The sequence below is a fragment of the Schistocerca gregaria genome, chromosome 1, assembly GCF_023897955.1.
Source record: "Schistocerca gregaria isolate iqSchGreg1 chromosome 1, iqSchGreg1.2, whole genome shotgun sequence".
Classification (NCBI taxonomy): domain Eukaryota; kingdom Metazoa; phylum Arthropoda; class Insecta; order Orthoptera; family Acrididae; genus Schistocerca; species Schistocerca gregaria.
The window spans coordinates 502,340,053-502,357,351 of NC_064920.1; the positions used below are offsets into that span (position 1 = coordinate 502,340,053).

At 44.6% G+C, this 17,299-nt stretch overlaps 1 protein-coding gene across 1 annotated transcript in view; it reads left to right on the plus strand.

Moving 5' to 3' along the window:
- Window positions 1–17,299, plus strand: part of LOC126354168 (DDB1- and CUL4-associated factor 1-like) — a 220,311-nt gene that overhangs the window by 10,224 nt on the left and 192,788 nt on the right. The window contains exon 3 of the mRNA XM_050003600.1: window positions 16,220–16,370. Within this exon, the coding sequence (XP_049859557.1) occupies window positions 16,220–16,370 (151 nt within the window). The remainder of the gene's footprint in view (window positions 1–16,219; window positions 16,371–17,299) is intronic.

Genomic DNA, 17,299 nt, shown 5'->3' on the forward strand with positions numbered 1-17,299 from the left:
AAGTGATCCTCCAGTGGAATTGTGGCGGTTATTTCCACCGCCTGGCTGAGTTGCGGCAACTGTTAAGCTTTAGACCTGCTTTCTGCATTGCCCTCCAGGAAACATGGTTCCCATCAATGCGGACCCCTGCCCTCCGCAGCTATAAGGAATATTACAGGAGCCGTAGTGACTATAAGAGAGTGTCAGGTGGAGTTTGCGTTTATGTCCTAAACTCGGTCTGTAGTGAGCATGGGTCCCTTCAAACTCCTCTTGAAGCATGGCTGTCGGAATAAGGACGACACAGGAAATAACTGTTTGCAATGTATATCCTCCTCCAGATGGTGCATTACCCCTGAATGTATTAGCTGAACTGATTGATCAACTCCCCAACCCTTTCCTACATTTGGGAGATTCTAATGCCCATAACTTCTTGTGGGGTGGTACCGTGCTTACTGGCTGAGGCAGAGATGTCGAAACTTTACTGTCGCGATTCGACCTCTGTCTCTTAAATACTGGGACCGCCATATATTTCAGTGTGTCTCATGGTAGTTACTCGGCCATTGATTTATCAATTTGTAGCCCAGGATTTCTCCCATCTATCCACTGAAGAGCACATGACGACCTGTGTGGTAGTGACCACTTCACCATCTTCCTGTAACTGCCCCAGTGTCAGGAACATTGGGGGCTTGCCCAGATGGGCTTTGAACAAGGCAGACTGGGGAGCTGTCACCTCTGCTGTCACCACTCAATGTCCCCCACACGGTAACATCGATGTGATGGTTCAGCAGGTGACTAGCACAGTTGTTTCTGCTGCACAAAATGCAATCCCTCTCTCTTTAGGGTGCCCAAGGCGTAAGGCAGTCCCTTGGTGGTCGCCAGAAGTCGCTGAAGCAATTGAGGAGCGTCGACGAGCTCTACAGCAGCATAAGCGGCACCCTTCCCTGGAGCACCTCATAGCCTTTAAACAGCTCCTTGGCCGTGCTCGCCACCTTATCAAACAACGGAAGGAGGAGTGTTGGGAGAGATATGTCTCCACCATTAGGTGCCAAACAGCACCTTCCCAAATCTGGGCAAAGATCAAACATGTATTCGGTTACGAGGCCCCAGCAGTTGTCCCCGGTGTTATTGTAAATGGCAAGTTATGTACCAACGCTGACGCGATTGCCAAGCACTTTGCTCGAGCCTCTGTGTCGGAGAATTACCCCCCCCCCCCCCCCCAATCCTTTAGCACACTCTAACGACTGCTGGAACGGAATGTCCTCTCATTCACTACACGCTGCAGTGAATCCTGTAACGCCCCATTTACAGAGTGGGAGCTCCTCAGTGCCCTTGCACATTGCCCCAACACAGCTCCTGGGCCTGATCACATCCACAGTCATATGACAAAACATCTGTCATCTGGCTACAAGTGACACCTTCTCATCATATTCAACCGGATCTGGTGCGGTGGCATCTTTCCATCGCAATGGTGGGAGACCACAGTCATTCCGGTGCTCAAACCCAGTAAAAACCTGCTTGATGTGGATAGCTATCGGCCCATCAGCCTCACCAAAATTCTTTGTAAGCTGCTGGAATGTATGGTATGTCGGCGGTTGGGTTGGGTGCTGGAGTCACGTGGCTTGCTGGCTTCACGTCAGGGCGGCTTCCGCCAGGGTCACGCTACCACTGAAAATCTTGTGACCAACGAGTCTGCCTTCCGAACAGCCTTTTCCAGATGGCAACACCTGATTGCCATCTTTTTTGATTTATGTAAAGCATACAACACGACTTGGTGACATCATATCCTTGCCACAATGTACGAGTGGGGTCTCCGGGGCCCACTCCTGATTTTTATCCTAAACTTCCTGCCGCTCCGTACTTTTTGTGTCCAAGTTGGTGACTCCCATAGTTACATCCATATCCAGGAGAATGGAGTCTCGCAGTGCTCTGTATTGAGTGTCTCTCTATTTTTAGTCGCCATTAACGGTCTAGCATCTGCAGTCGTGCCCTCCGTCTCACCTTCTCTGTATGCAGATGACTTCTGCATTTCATACTGCTGCTCCAGTGCTGTTATTGCTGAGTGGCGCAGTCATGGGCTCTAGCCCACGGCTTCCGGTTTTCAGCCGCCTGTTCGTGTGTCAAGCACTTCTGTCTGTGTCGTACTGTTCATTCAGAACCCACACTTTACCTTAATGACGATCCACTCTCTGCAGTGGAGACATATAAATTCCTAGGACTGGTTTTTGGCACTCGATTGACTTGGCTCCCTCGTCTTAGTCAGCTTAAGCTGAAGTGCTGGCAGCATGTCAATGCCTTCCATTACCTGAGCAACACCAATTGGGGTGCAGATCGCTGCACACTGTTGCAGCTCTACAGAGCTCTTGTCCAATCCCAGACTATGGGAGTGTGGTTTATGGTTTTGCAGTGCCTTCAGAATTGCATTTACTCTACCCTGTGCACCGCTGTGGGGTTCTATTTTTGACAGGAGCTTTTAGGACGAGTCTGGTGACCAGTGTACTGGTGGAGGGTGGTGTCCCTCCACTACAGATCAGACGTGCGCAACTGCTCGCCAGTTACGCAGCACACATTCATAGTTCCCCTGCGCATCCGAATCACCGTCTCCTTTTCCTGCCCATGGCAGTCCATCTCCCGCATTGGCGGCCCAGATTGGGGCTAATGATAGCGGTTTGCATGCGGTCCCTTCTGTCCGAACTGGAGTCATTCCCTTTATGACCTCTGCTTGTGGCTCGTTCACATACACCTCCATGGTGTACACCTCGACCGCTGCTTTGTCTGGACCTTTTGCATGGGCCTAAGCACTCCGTTAACCTCGCCGCTGTCATTTCCTCTCGATTCTTGATGTGTTCGGGGGCTCTGAAGTGGTTTACACCGACAGCTCAATGGCTGATGGTCATGTAGGCTTCGCATATGTTCATGGAGGACATGTTGAGCTGCACTCCTTGCCAGTTGGCAGCAGTGTTTTCATTGCAGAGCTAGCGGCCATATCTCGTGCTCTTGAGTACATCCTCTCATGTCCCGGCGAGTCATTTCTCTTGTGTACTGACTCATTGAGCATCCTACAAGCTATCGACCAGTGCTACCCTAGCCAGCCCTGGTAACATCAATTCAGGAGTTCATTTCTGCCCTGGTGTTTGTGTGGACCCCAGGACACGTCGGAATCCCCAGCAACGAACTTGCCGACAGGCTGACCAAACAGGCGACGCAGAAACCACTTCTGGAGATAGGCATCTCCGAAGCTGACCTGCATTCTGTCTTACACCGCAGGGTTTTTCAGCTTTGGGTGACGGAATGGCGTAACAGCACGCATAAAAACTGTGTGTCATTAAGGAGACTATGAATGTGTGGAAGTTATCCATTCAAGCCTCTCGCAGGGAATCAGTTGTCCTCTGCCGGCTCCACATTGGCCATACGTGGCTAACGCATGGATACCTACTCTGTCGCGAGGGCCCACCTCAGTGTCACGGTGGCTCCCAAATGAGTCGTCCACCTCTTGCTGGACTGCCCACTTTTAGCCGCTCTGTGACAGACCTTTAACTTTCCTAGCACCCTGCCTTCAGCGTTGGGTGACAATGCCTCCTCAGCAGCTTTAGTTTTAAATTTTATCTGCGAGAGTGGGTTTTATATTTCTATATAGGTTTTAGCGCATGTCCTTTGTCCCTCTGTGTTTTCCACCCTAGTGCTTTTAGGATGGATGTTTTAATGTGTTGCAGAGTGGCTGGCTTTCCGTTTTTATTCTCGTGGTTGACCAGCCACTGTAATCTGCTTTCATGTTTTACTCTCTTCTGTTTCTAGCGTCTCTGTTCTCTTGTCCTCTTTTGTTCCTTTTAGTGTTTGTTGCCTTCCCTTCTTTCTTGTGGCTTTCCCTTTCTTTCCATTTTGTGTTGTATGTTTTGTCTGTTTTATTCTCAAACTTGTGGCACTGTTTTATTAGGAACAAGGGACCGATGACCTGATAGTTTGGTCCCTTCTCCCGCCTTTAAACCAACCAACCAACCATTTATTTGAAACGAAATATTTCATTCCACATCATTGTCTAATGATAGCTTGCTTGCTGAGTTTTAAGTGTACATTTTCATCTTCTGGCACGCATGACATTATACCATAATAAAGAACCAAATATGAGGTAGTACAGTACTGGTACTCAAAGAAAATTTACATCCTGGAAACTAAACTGAAAAGTTTAATATCAGACGGGGGCCTACGTCTTTATGAATGTGGACATAAAAATGTGCACTTCAAGCCGAATAGTACTACTGAGTATAGTTTACGAAATACGAATGCCCTTGGAGTAACCTCCGACTTCCTGTTTCTTTTAAGATGTGATGTAAGATCTCTCAATGCTTTCTCCATACGGACTTCATATGCCTTCATAGCTGCGCGCGCGCAGTGACGCCTTTTTTTCTGGCAACCGCTGCAACAAGCCTATTTCTAACAGATTGCGGGAAAATATTGCGAATGGTAGTTTGAAAAGCATTACTTTCAAAGTAGATTTTCTTTTGTGCAAGATGAATTCTGCTATGTGCGAGAATGAGCAATGAATTTCATAAATCACAGAAAATTTGACTCTCGTTTAAAACTTAACACTTTGAGGACCAGTCACTTACAAGAATTTCTAGCCCAGAAGACTAAACATTTATGTCATTATTTCAAATTTTACTGGCACATTTGTTTGATGTATCTTAAAGAGTAACACACGCATAATAACACACCAATAATACATGCAAAAGCTTAGCTTCTCTTGCAAAAGCTTGGCATCTCTTGCAGCTTATTAATCTTCGAGACTAACATTAAAACTTCCTGGCAGATTAAAACTGTGTGCCGGACCGAGACTCGAACTTGGGACCTTTTCCTTTCTCGGGCAAGTGCTCTACCAACTGAGCTATCCAAGCACGACTCACACCCCATCCTCACAGCTTTACTTCTGCCAATACCTCGTCTCCTACCTTCACGGGACGTGAGTCGTGCTTGGGTAGCTCAGTTGGTAGTGCACTTTCCCGCGAAAGGCGACGGTCCCGAGTTCGAGTCTTGGTCCGGCACACAGTTTTAATCTGCCAGGAAGTTTCATATCAGCGCACACTCTGCTGCAGAGTGAAAATCTCATTCTGGAGACTAATATTATATGTGAAAACTTTTCTTTTCTTCTTGCAACACTATGTATATTAATGTATACCATTAACTTTTCCTATTTGTTTGTTTGCGCCACGTAACAGCGATGTTACTACTGGCTGACACCACATATCCTATGCTCTGAATATCTGCTGTCATGACTGGCGAGATTACATCATTTGAGCTATGATTGGCTTACAAAAGGGCATCACAATCTCGGTTTCAATTCATTGGTAACTAAGGTGCTGTGTTTGGTGCAATTCAAATTTATACTTTCGTAATTACGAATATATGCAGCTTATTGTAATATGAAAATATGCATTGTACATGTTGCTGCACGTTAGAGATCTTTCCAAGATTGTTTTCTCTGGGTTTCTTTTTCTAAAGTGGCAGTGAGAAGATTTATGCTGGTGTATAAAATGTTAACCATTCAAAGGGTTGATAAGTTTTAGAGTTCCATGGAAAAGTATATTGCCACTTAACATGGAAAAGGTGTATTTTTTTACTGGGAAAACTGGGATTTTTTTTCCTTGTCCACGTATACACCTTGGTGTCTCAGTTGTGTTGACCACCACTCCCCTTGCTTCCCGGATTGCCCGGCTTACAAGAGGGAGAAGAAGATTCAAGAATACAAGTCTCTGGATCGCTTGTCTTACGCTGAGGCCCTCCAAAGGTATGAGAGACTCCATCTAGTGTCACTATCTTCAACTTATGCCTCTGTTACTTCATTTCCTCCTCCTCCCTTGTCCTCCTCCCTTGTCCTCCCCTCCCTCTCCCCTGCAGTTCCCACAACCTCCCGTCAGGGAGCCGCTCCCTCTCCCCAGCCGAAGTAGTGCCCCTGTCTTTGGCATCAGCCGGTTCCCCAGAGTCTTTCAGGCCCGAAGTCTCTTACCACCACTCAGTTATGAGGCCGCACCATCTCTGCACCCCAAGGTCGCCTGCTCTTTTTTGGTTTCAGATCTTTGCAGAAACCTGTGCGTCCCATGAACTCTGCCTTCCCCTCACCTCAGAAAGAGAAGAAGAAACATAAATCTCAAGACAAGGCGCCCCCATAGTTTCCATCTCCCCTCTCGCAACCTGAGTCTGACATCTTATTTATGGATGTCACCCCATCCTTGTCGGTGGCAACTACTGACCAAGTGACCCGACATCCTCCTTGGCTTCTTCATGTCTGCCTTGGACCCTCACCACGTGATCATCCAGTGGAATTGCAATGGATATTATGGTCACCTACTGGAAATGCAACGTCTTGTCTCCTCCTATTCTGCGTTCTGTCTTGTTCTTCAAGCAATGCGTATCCTTGATAACCACTCTCCAAACTTTTCGTGGTTATCGGGTGTTCTGGTGGAACTGTACTGGCCCCAGGGTAGCATCTGGTGGGGTCTGCACTTTGGTTCGCTATGGTGTCATTAGTGACTGGATCCCCCTATATACCAACTTGGAAGCGATAGTGGTTCGAGTGTAAATGACTCCATCAATCACCATTTGCAATGTCTACCTCCCCCCAGGTATGCCACTTCCTTACATTGCACTGCCTACCATAATCCAGCAGCTCCCACACCCGTTTCTCCTCCTTGGGGAATTTAGGGGTATCCTAATTGACCAACTTATCACAGACCTCAATTTTTTCTCCTCAATGGTGGATCCCCTACCCACTTCATGCTGCTCATGGCACCTTCTCTGCTGTCGATCTCTCGATCTCCTGGTGGCTTCCCTACATTGGTCATCCCATGATGACCTTTGTGACAGTGGCCACTTTCCGATGAACGAATTATTCCCCTGCTGTTGCCAGGCAGACAGCCCTCCATGTTGGGCATTCCACAGGGCCAGTTGGCCTTTATATATGTATGCTGTCCACTTCGACAGCTCCCTCTTGAATTCCATTGATGTAGTCGTGCAAGGCATCTCTGCCACTGTTCTTCATGCAGCTGTCCCCCTAACCACAAGTCCTCCTCGTCATCAACCGGTACATTGGTTAACCAAGGATGTGGCTGCCCAGGACTGCTGACAGGCACTACAGTGATTTAAGCAGCACCCTTCACAGACCAGCCTCCTCTCTTTTAACCATCTCCATGATAAGGCTCATTGCATTATTAAGCGGAGTTAAAAGGGAAGCTGGGAGCACTATGTTTCCTCCCTGGGGATGTATGCCTCTTCATCGCAGGTGTGGTCCTAGCTCTGTAGCCTTCTGGCCCACCAGTGATAGTCAACTGTGCAGGGTCCCAACCTCTAAGGTGCTCTGTGCACTGATCCATTGGTTCTCGCAGAACACCTTGTGACACACTTTGCGATAGCATCGTCGTCCTCGTCCTAGCCTGCTGTCGGCAGAAACACAGAGTTGAACTGACCCCCCCCCCCCCCCCCCCAGTTTCATCCCGCCTCACATTGAGCCTTATAATGCTTTCATCACTGAATGGTAATTGGTGCAAGCTCTTGTCTCTTCACGAGACACAGTCCCAGGCCCGGATTCCATCCACAACCAGGTGACCCAACACTTGGATGTTCCCCAGAGGCAACAGCTCCTCAGGGTCTTCAACAGTATTTGACTCATGAGGGCTTTTCCGTCACAATGGCAAGACAGTACAGTTATCCCCGTTCTTAAGCCCTGGAAAAAGCCCAGCATGTTTTGACAGCTACTGCCCAAGTAGCCTGATGAATGTACTTTGTAAACTGCTCGAAAGGATGGTCAGCTTCTGATTTTTATCTGTGAGCTTTTATCTCACCAGCCCTTCTGGGTTCAAGTTGGCACTTCGCTCAGTGCACCTCAGATTCAGGAGGATTGTATTCCACAGGGTTCTTTGCTAAGTGTCAAACTCTTTTTCATTGCCAGCAATGGGCTTGTGACCTCTGCTGAGCCTGTGGTTACTCTGGCATTATACGGCGATGATTTTTGCATCTGGTGCAGCTCCCACTCAATAGCATCTGCATAGCCCCAGCTCCAAGGCACCATCTGATGGGCCTCTGCATGGGCCACTGCCCAATGCGTCCAGTTTTCTTCCTCCAAAACACGGGTTATGCAGTTTTGTCAACTACCTACAGTGCAGGCCAATTCATAATTTCATTTAGGCAACCAGCTCCTCAATGTTGTAGCACAGTCCTCTTTCTTGGCCTTATTTTTGATAACAAGCTGATATGGCAGCCCCACATTTGCCACCCTAAAGACACACATGTATGTGGAAGCTTAATGCTCTCTGCTTCCTGGCCTACACGTCTTGGGGTGCAGACCATTACACCCTTCCCCCATCTTTATCGTGCTCTGGTCTTGTTCAGACTATATTATAGAGTCAGGTATTGTGGCTCAGCAGCTCCTTCCACTTTGAAACTCCTTTACGCTGGCCACCATTGTGTTGTGCATCTGGCTATTGGTGCCTTTCGGACTAGTCCTGGTGATAGTCACCTCACAGAAGTGGGGATTCCACCTTTACACATCCGATGGAGCCAACTCCTTGTTTCTTATGCAAATGCCATTCGCCAGTTCCCTGACCTTCCTGTATACCCTGTGCTCTTCACCAATGTGATATGTCTCCCTCTTAATGCCCGCCCACGGGTGGGATTGTCAGTTAGCATGCATCTGATGTCCCTCTGTCGGGATCTCCATCTCCACTCACTAGACGGCACCCCATGTCTTACCTCCCGTACCCCAACCTTGGATGGTGTTTAGATCATGGATTAGGATTGATCTATTCCAGGGTCCTAAGGTCTCTGTCACTCCTATGGTTTTCTGGTGTCTTGTCTGTGCCATCCTTGCAGAGTTCCAGGGTGCCACCATCTTTTACACTGATCGTTCTAAGATAGTCCTGGTGGGATATGCTGTCATGTCTCCTACTGACTTTGAACACCATTTATTGCCGGGATCACATAGTGTGTCACAGCAGAGCTTCTAACCATTCACAGGGCCCTCCTTTTTGTTTCTCAGGCCTCCCTCCACAGTGTTTCAATTTGTTCAGACTCCATGAGCAGTCTGCAGGATATTGACCAATGCTAATCTCGTCGCCCTTTTGTCTGTGCTATCCATGTTGTGCCCTTGAGCGTGCTGCCTGTTCAGTCGTCTTTCTCCAGGTCGCAAGTCATGTGGGCATCCCAGGGAATGAACTGCCTGACCTTTTGGCTAGAGAAGCAGATACCTACCCCCCCCCCCCCCCCCCCATTTTCTTTCATGATTCCAGCTGCAGATATGTGGATCTACGTCAATCTCTCTTTGCCCAAAAGTGAAGGAGCACTTCCTTTCACGCCGATCACCTGCCACCCTACCTAAAACTTCTTTCCTCGTCACCTTAGCCAGCTTCATCCTGACCCACAATTTCTTCACATTTGAAGGCCAGACATACCAACAATTAAAGGGAACAGCCATGGGTACCAGGATGGACCCCTCGTATGCCAACCTATTTATGGGTCGCTTAGAGGCAGCCTTCTTGGTTACCCAAGCTTGCCAACCCAAAGTTTGGTACAGATTTATTGATGACATCTTCATGATCTGGACTCACAGTGAAGAACAACTCCAGAATTTCCTCTCCAACCTTTGGTTCCATCAGATTCACCTGGTCCTACTCCAAATCCCATGCCACTTTCCTTGACGTTGACCTCCATCTGTCCAATGGCCAGCTTCACACATCTGTCCACATCAAACCCACCAACAAGCAACAGTACCTCCTTTATGACAGCTGCCACCCATTCCATATCAAACGCTCCCTTCCCTACAGCCTAGGCCTTTGTGGCAAACGAATCTGCTCCAGCCCTGAATGCCTGGACCATTACACCAACAACCTGAAAACAGCTTTCGCATCCTGCAACTACCCTCTCGACCTGGTACAGAAGCAGATAACCAGAGCCACTTACTCATCCCCTCAAACCCAGAACCTCTCACAGAAGAACCCCAAAAGTGCCCCGCTTGTGACAGGATACTTCCAGGGACTGGATCAGGCTCTGAATGTGGCTCTCGAGCAGGGATACGACTTCCTAAAATCCTGCCCCGAAATGAGATCCATCCTTCATGAAATCCTCCCCACTCCACCAAGAGTGTCTTTCCGCCGTCCACCTAACCTTCGTAACCTCTTAGTTCATCCCTATGAAATCCCCAAACCACCTTCCCTACCCTCTGGCTCCTACCCTTGCAACCGTCCCCGGTGTAAAACCTGTCCTATGCACCCTCCCACCACCACCTACTCCAGTCCTGTAACCCGGAAGGTGTACACGATCAAAGGCAGAGCCACGTGTGAAAGCACCCACGTGATTTACCAACTGACCTGCCTACACTGTGACGCTTTCTATGTGGGAATGACCAGCAACAAACTGTCCATTCACATGGATGGACACAGGCAGACAGTGTTTGTTGGTAATGAGGATCACCCTGTGGCTAAACATGCCTTGGTGCACGCCCAGCACATCTTGGCACAGTGTTACAGCGTCCGAGTTATCTGGATACTTCTCACCAACACCAACCTATCCGAACTCCGGAGATGGGAACTTGCCCTTCAATATATCCTCTCTTCTTGTTATCCACCAGGCCTCAATCTCCGCTAATTTCAAGTTGCCGCCACTCATACCTCACCTGTCATTCAACATCATCTTTGCCTCCACACTTCCACCTTGACTTACATCTCTGCCCAAACTCTTTGCCTTTAAGTATGTCTGCTTGTGTCTGTGTATGTATGGATGGATATTGTATGTGCGTGCGAGCGTGCACGCATGCGCGCACGCGAGTATATACCTATCCTTTTTTCCCCCCTAAGGTAAGTGTTTCCGCTCCCGGGATTGGAATGACTCCTTACCCTCTCCCTTAAAACCCACATCCTTTCATCTTTCCTTTTCCTCCCCTCTTTCCTGACGAAGCAGCCGCCGGTTGCGAAAGCTCGAAATTCTGTGTGTGTGTTTGTGTGTTTTATTCATTGTGCCTATCTACCGGCGGTTTCCCGCTTGGTAAGTCTTGGAATCTTTGTTTTTAATATATACTTTCATGAGCGTAGTCACCATGAAGACGTTTCTCCCAATGAGACACCAGTGTCTTGATACTGTTACTACAGAATGTTTCAGTTTGTTCACGAAGCCACAACCTCACCTCTGTTTGCACAACTTCATCACTATCAAAGTGAACTCCTCGAAGATGTTCTTTATGTTTTGGAAACAAATGAAGATCGAAGGAGGCAAAATTGGGACTGTATAGATGATGTTCAATGATAGTAAACCCAAGGCATCAGATTGTTGAAGATGTTGGAGTGCTTGTGAAGGATCCATTATAGGCAGCATCAAAAAAAATGTCACAGCGACTCAAGAAGTTTATTTACAAAAATAAGAAACACTGTCCGTCTACTGCAGTGAATAATAATACAAGATTTATAAGTTGAAAATCACTGACTGAAGGTTCTAATTTCGAAGACAAGTTCGTCACACAAATGAAAATGCCGTGTCTCAACGAGGCCATGTTTAAGCAAAGCTCAGCCAAGAGTTTGGCCTTCCATCTAGGCATGGCATTTAAGTTCCCTAGGAACAGTCTACAGTCAGCATACTACAAAAGTACTTTAAGTGAAGTTTTACATCATGCACAATCACAAGCTGGATGGCCAAACTAAAGTCCTGGCACGAAATGAACTGGTGACATACAGCTGTGCACTTGCCTAAATACCGTCCACCAGCAGGATATTTTGGGATCCATTTTTGGTCATGTGAATTGTGAGAGCAATTAGGTTCCTGTGGCGCATGACCTCTGGCAGCACTGCTAGGGATGCCCAGTGGAACACGGGGAAATCCAATTTTTGGTGAAAAGCAGTTGCCTGGCAGTTGTGCAACCCTCAACACTAGGATGTGTGGTGTGTCGTCAACCTTGCAGGCATAACATGTCCTATTGGCTTGTTTGTGGTCTGGTATTTTCATGCTGAAGGAGATGGTGCCCCGCTCCAAATTCGAAACTCGATTACAGCACACTTGCATCGATATAGTTATGTTACACACCATTGTGTTCCATGTTACTATTCAGAGCCCTCTAGTGGCAGAGGACTGCAGATATGTAGGCATGAAGGACAAAGATGTAGAAGTAATAACTTTTGCTTTATTTTTTGAAAGAAATGTTAAGAGTTTTTACATAAAAATTAAGTGGTATTAGTTTTCAGCTTGTCCTTATATTACGCAAAGTTCCATTGTCTGGCATTGGTAGAGACCACATACTCCTCAGCCGATGCATTTTGCAACAAAAGTCTAAATTGGTCGAGGTGTTCAGTGGTGTCGGTCATAATCACCTATAAAGGTGAAGTTGGAGGGTGACGGACCGCTTACAAGTGGCTTTACATTTACCTGCTACTGACATTTACCTGATCAGCCTGTGATGACAGCAAGTTGTCGCCACAGGCACATTCACTGCATGTGGGCAGTGCTACATATATCAGTATGCGTATATTTTCTGTTTTAACAATCATTAGCATACTACACCCTTTTTCTGTTGTCTGCCTTTTTGCAGCCTAAGCTCTGCTGAAGTCAAAACATATTCCATGACATCAGTTTTGTACCTACCACCCTCCTTGGTCTACTCCAGTTCTCATTTCTCATCTCCTCCTCCTGCTCACCACTTTAACATACATTTTTTTGGAAATTTTCCAGTAGTAAATGGATTTAATCACTGAGAAATTATTCATCGATGTTATCAACATTTCTATTTCCTATTCCAGTACTTCAGCCTTTCTTAAATTATATTTGCCAATTGAAAAGAGCTGTATGACATAATATTGACTAAGTTTATGGCATACCAGTGTCAGTCGTGTGGTATACCAATTTAAGGTGAACTGTTTTTTAAAATTGTACTGTCTGTAAAAACAAACTCATTGGAAACAAACTATGTATGTTGATGTAATTAGGGATCTTCGTCCATTAGGAATGTGAAAGGGATTGGAAAAATTAGATCATCCCGGAATTGAATGGTTCACAGACTTGTGGCAGATGACATGAGGCATGATGAGTTGCTCAACAGTATATCCTAGCAAAAAGTCAGAAGTTTTTTGCCTTTGCTTTGAACAATATGACTGTAAATCACCTGAGGACAGTAGTTACAGCAAATCCACTGCATGTCACGCGTCAGTTTACAAATAACTATCTTCCATTCCTATATAGTAACCATTGCTTGTGTATAGCTTATAAACTTTTGTGGTTGGATTACATTTGCGGTTGTGCTGGCTGTTTTTACTTCATGTGGGGACATATTGATTTGAATGTAGATTATGATTTCTGTGTTCTTTGTCATTCATTTTCAGAACATTATTTCTGATGGGTATTCTAGTTTCTTGCATACATTGAGTATTGCAGTATGAGGAACACACATTGTGTGTAGAGTGCAGGCAAAATATATTTGCACATACTTGCACAGACAGCACGCTAAAGTAAGGTCAATGGTAGTAACAGGGAGTTCCTCTTGAGCGGCCTTATTGTGGTAAGGGAGGTTTAGTTCGAGAACTGAAGCCTACGCACGAATGCATATCTCGCCTAACTTGTAAGCTATAGCTAGCAAGTGTGCAAATGATTGTATTAACAGGTTATACCAGGTGGTTATAATTAAAAGTGCAGCTACTCACAAAGGTCCAATTTGGTCTATAATTATCATATGGCTGCAGAACTGATATTCTAATGCATTATTGCAGAGCTGATTTATGCAAAAAAATTAATTGCAATATTGGCCACCAGGTGAAAATGTGAAGATGTGAATCCTAGAAATGTTTTCATATGTAATGGATTAGGAATGAGATAAGGACAGAAAAGCTCAAACAAATGAGGACAGCATAGTGTTGATTTTTTATTGTTAACTGCCGCTTACAGGGGACCAACGAGATGTTTTATCCATAAAATGACATGATAAACAGTTGTCCTGTATACTGGTCCTCAGATCAGGTGGAGGCAAAATGTGTCCCTGGTAAACATTCTCTTAGACATTTCCAGAGCCAAAAATCATATGGATTCAGATCAGGTGACTTTGCAGGCCAAGCATGTGGAAAACCCCAGGAGATAACACTTTCGTGGAAGGTTGCATTAAGCAGATTTTTCAGTGGGCGTGTGGCACCATCTTTGATGAAAATAGTGACTTTCACATAGTTGCTTGCTTACAAAGTTGGAGTTACACATTCTGTGAGGAAGTTTCAATAACGAGTGAATGTAGTGTCGCACCTGACAAGTCATCTGGGTGTATTCTCTTTAAAGAAGAATGGACTGAGAATTAAGGTACTATTGAATGCACACCACACAATTGTGTGGCAAATGCAGTGGCTCTTCACTCATAAGAGACTGTTTAACAGTACCCCAAATTTGAATATTGCCCAACTGCATATCATCAGTCATTGTTGATCCATACCAGAACCCAAAGAGTGAATCAGAATATTGCTGTAAATCATGAGGTTTCAATTGCTATACCATCTGGATCTTGTACGGGTACCACTGTAAAATAGACAGCAAAACTTTCTGTACTGTGGACCATGGGATGGCCAGTTCTCATGACACTGCACGAGCACTTGCACTTCCTGTGACATGTGCTTTATGCCCAGTTACAGCAAGAGCAACTGCCTCTTAGTCTTCCAGGTGCCATACCACACTCACATGTGTTTAGAAGTTAATTATCATCTGCTGTAAACCTTTTAATGCTTTGGGCCTGTCCTCAGACCTTTCAGTCAGCGGTACTTGGTCAGTGCAGCACTCTGATTGCTGTAGTTCACATAAAACCGTTTCACTAACAACGCTCGTTATCTCATCTCGATGGCCGTACCGTTCGCTCATGTTATGGCTTGTCAAATGACGGCATGGATATCATATCATCATACAAACAGTGTATAATGCCGATGTGCAGCTGGAACTATTTTTTTCCAGCTTAAATCAGTTCTGCATTAACACATTAGCATATATACCAAGTTTCACAGCCATACTATACCTACATCCCACAGAGGACATCTGTGAGTAGCTGCACTTCAGTTCTAACCACACGGTATCGTTATGACCAATATTTCGAAAATATGGATGTTCAAAGCCAATATTTCATCAGTAGAGTACTGAAAACAAAATAGTCACATAAACAACCCAAAACAAAACATGTCAAGCCACATGCTCCCAGAGGAAAATCTTTTAAAACAAAAAAGAGGTAATAATGTAGTGTACAGGACAAAATTATCTATTACAGTGCTGAATGTGTCGCATGGAAAGTGTGTGTCTGCTCTCCTAACAACCTGCTTGTCAATATTGCCTAAATATAAAAATTTTTCTATTTCTTCTGCATATTTCTGGAAGTAGTGAATCTTTGGGAAGTATTTGTAGTTATATTTTCACCCCTTCTCCTTTATTCTCTTTATTGTGCAATTGGAAGATCTAATGGGTTCTATAATACTCAAACACACTTTAGAATGACATTTTTGCTTCCTCCTTTGCCTCTTCCAACCAAAATTTAGTGGCATTGCGTGTAAACAAATACGCCTTATTATGAAGAACTTTCCCCTCACCTACTCTGTGTGAAGGTTGTGATGTGCTATGCAGTTGATAGAAAGCAACAAATATGCTGGAAGTTTGCTTAGTCAGCAGGCAACAGTCAACTGAGGTGTCCACCTCCTTCAGAAAAAAGGTTTGAGCTTGCCAGTGTTGAAGATGAGGATGTGTTTCTGTGCATGGGTGAATTTTTTTGTGCAAGATGACTATTCTGTTTAATGTAATGTTAAGCAAATGAATGTCTAATGTAAGAAGTATTGTTGACTTTTTATGTTAACTCTATTAGAGCCTAGATTTTCTGTAATTGGAGTAGTTTCTTTCTAAGTTAAGATTATTATGTATCTGTTTTGTATCTCATTAACTAGATGTATTCATTTTATTTGCAGTTCATATAATGTAACATCCAAATGTTTCTATGTGACAGTTTTGTTCTTGTTGTCATTGGTAGAGATGTATTTATTGGTATTGTATGAAAGTGCCCATATTCCTGTAAGTAGTTGAGAGACATTATTCTGAAAATACTATCTAGTATTGATTGCAAATACCTCCCCTGATGTCAATCAATAGCAAACTAAACATTTCTTGCTGATCTCACTTTCTTGGTTATAAAGTTCCATGGCAAGTGCTTTGTACAATTTTGATTATAAATTTTTTTGTTTGTGTTGGTTAGTAATCCATGAATTGTGTTGTGATCCAGGATTGCCGAGATAATAGAGGTAGAAACTGATAACTACATGAAGATGGATCCAGATCCATTTGATGAAAGACATCCAATCAGGGCTGATCCAGACTGTGCACTTGGTCACATTTTGAAGGTTCTATTTCGCAAAGAAAATTTTATGAATAAGGTAAAAAAAAACTTGATTTCTACAAATAAACCTTGTGTATTACTTTCTTTTCAGAATTAGTAACATGGCAGTAAAATACTCAGCTTCCCTTTTTAGAGTTGATTAATAGATCCTCTTAGAGATAATGTGAAAAAAAAGCAAAGGCCATCAAGTGTAACTGATGTATTTCACATTGATATTTAGCATTAAATGGATTAATTTACTCTTAAAATTCTGGAAGCTTCTGTGTCTGCGAATGAAGAAATATAATACTGCATGTCACATACAAACTATTGATTCTGACTGTAAAGTGAGAGAATTTGGGTCTATAGTTCTACAGTTCTGCAATGGAGAAAATGGGAGGGATAAATCATACCTCTACCTTCCAACATCTTCCACATCTAATTTTTCAGCATTCTTCAGTAGTATCAAACTTAAAGGTTCTCTTTTGTCTTAAGTTGTTCTAGAAAAGTCTTCTTAACACATGAATTTATATCCCATGGCAATGTATTTCTTCCTTTCAGACAAGCTTTTCTTGCATTTTGTATTTTCTTTATGCCTATCGCTGTTGTTCATTTTGCTGCCCAAATTACAAATCACGTGTACTAATCCGTGTTTCCTTTCACTTATCATGCTAATGCTCCTCTTGTAACTTCTTTCAAAGACACTATCCATCCTGTTCAGTTTTTCCAAGCCCTTTGCTGTCTCTGACGGTATTATTGAAATGGTTATTATACTCTGTAGTAGGCCTCTAGAGGATCATGAGAAACATCTGCTTAATGTGAAATTTTCTGAGGCACCACACATTTTTCATCTTGTCACTATGCATTTTCTACCTTCTTCTGTTCCTTTCTTGAATTTCTTGACCTCTTGGCTTACTTTCCATATGAGTTCCTTTGGTTGAGTGTCTGACTTTTTGAGTTTGTTATGCCAGCATCCTTCTGGCCCTC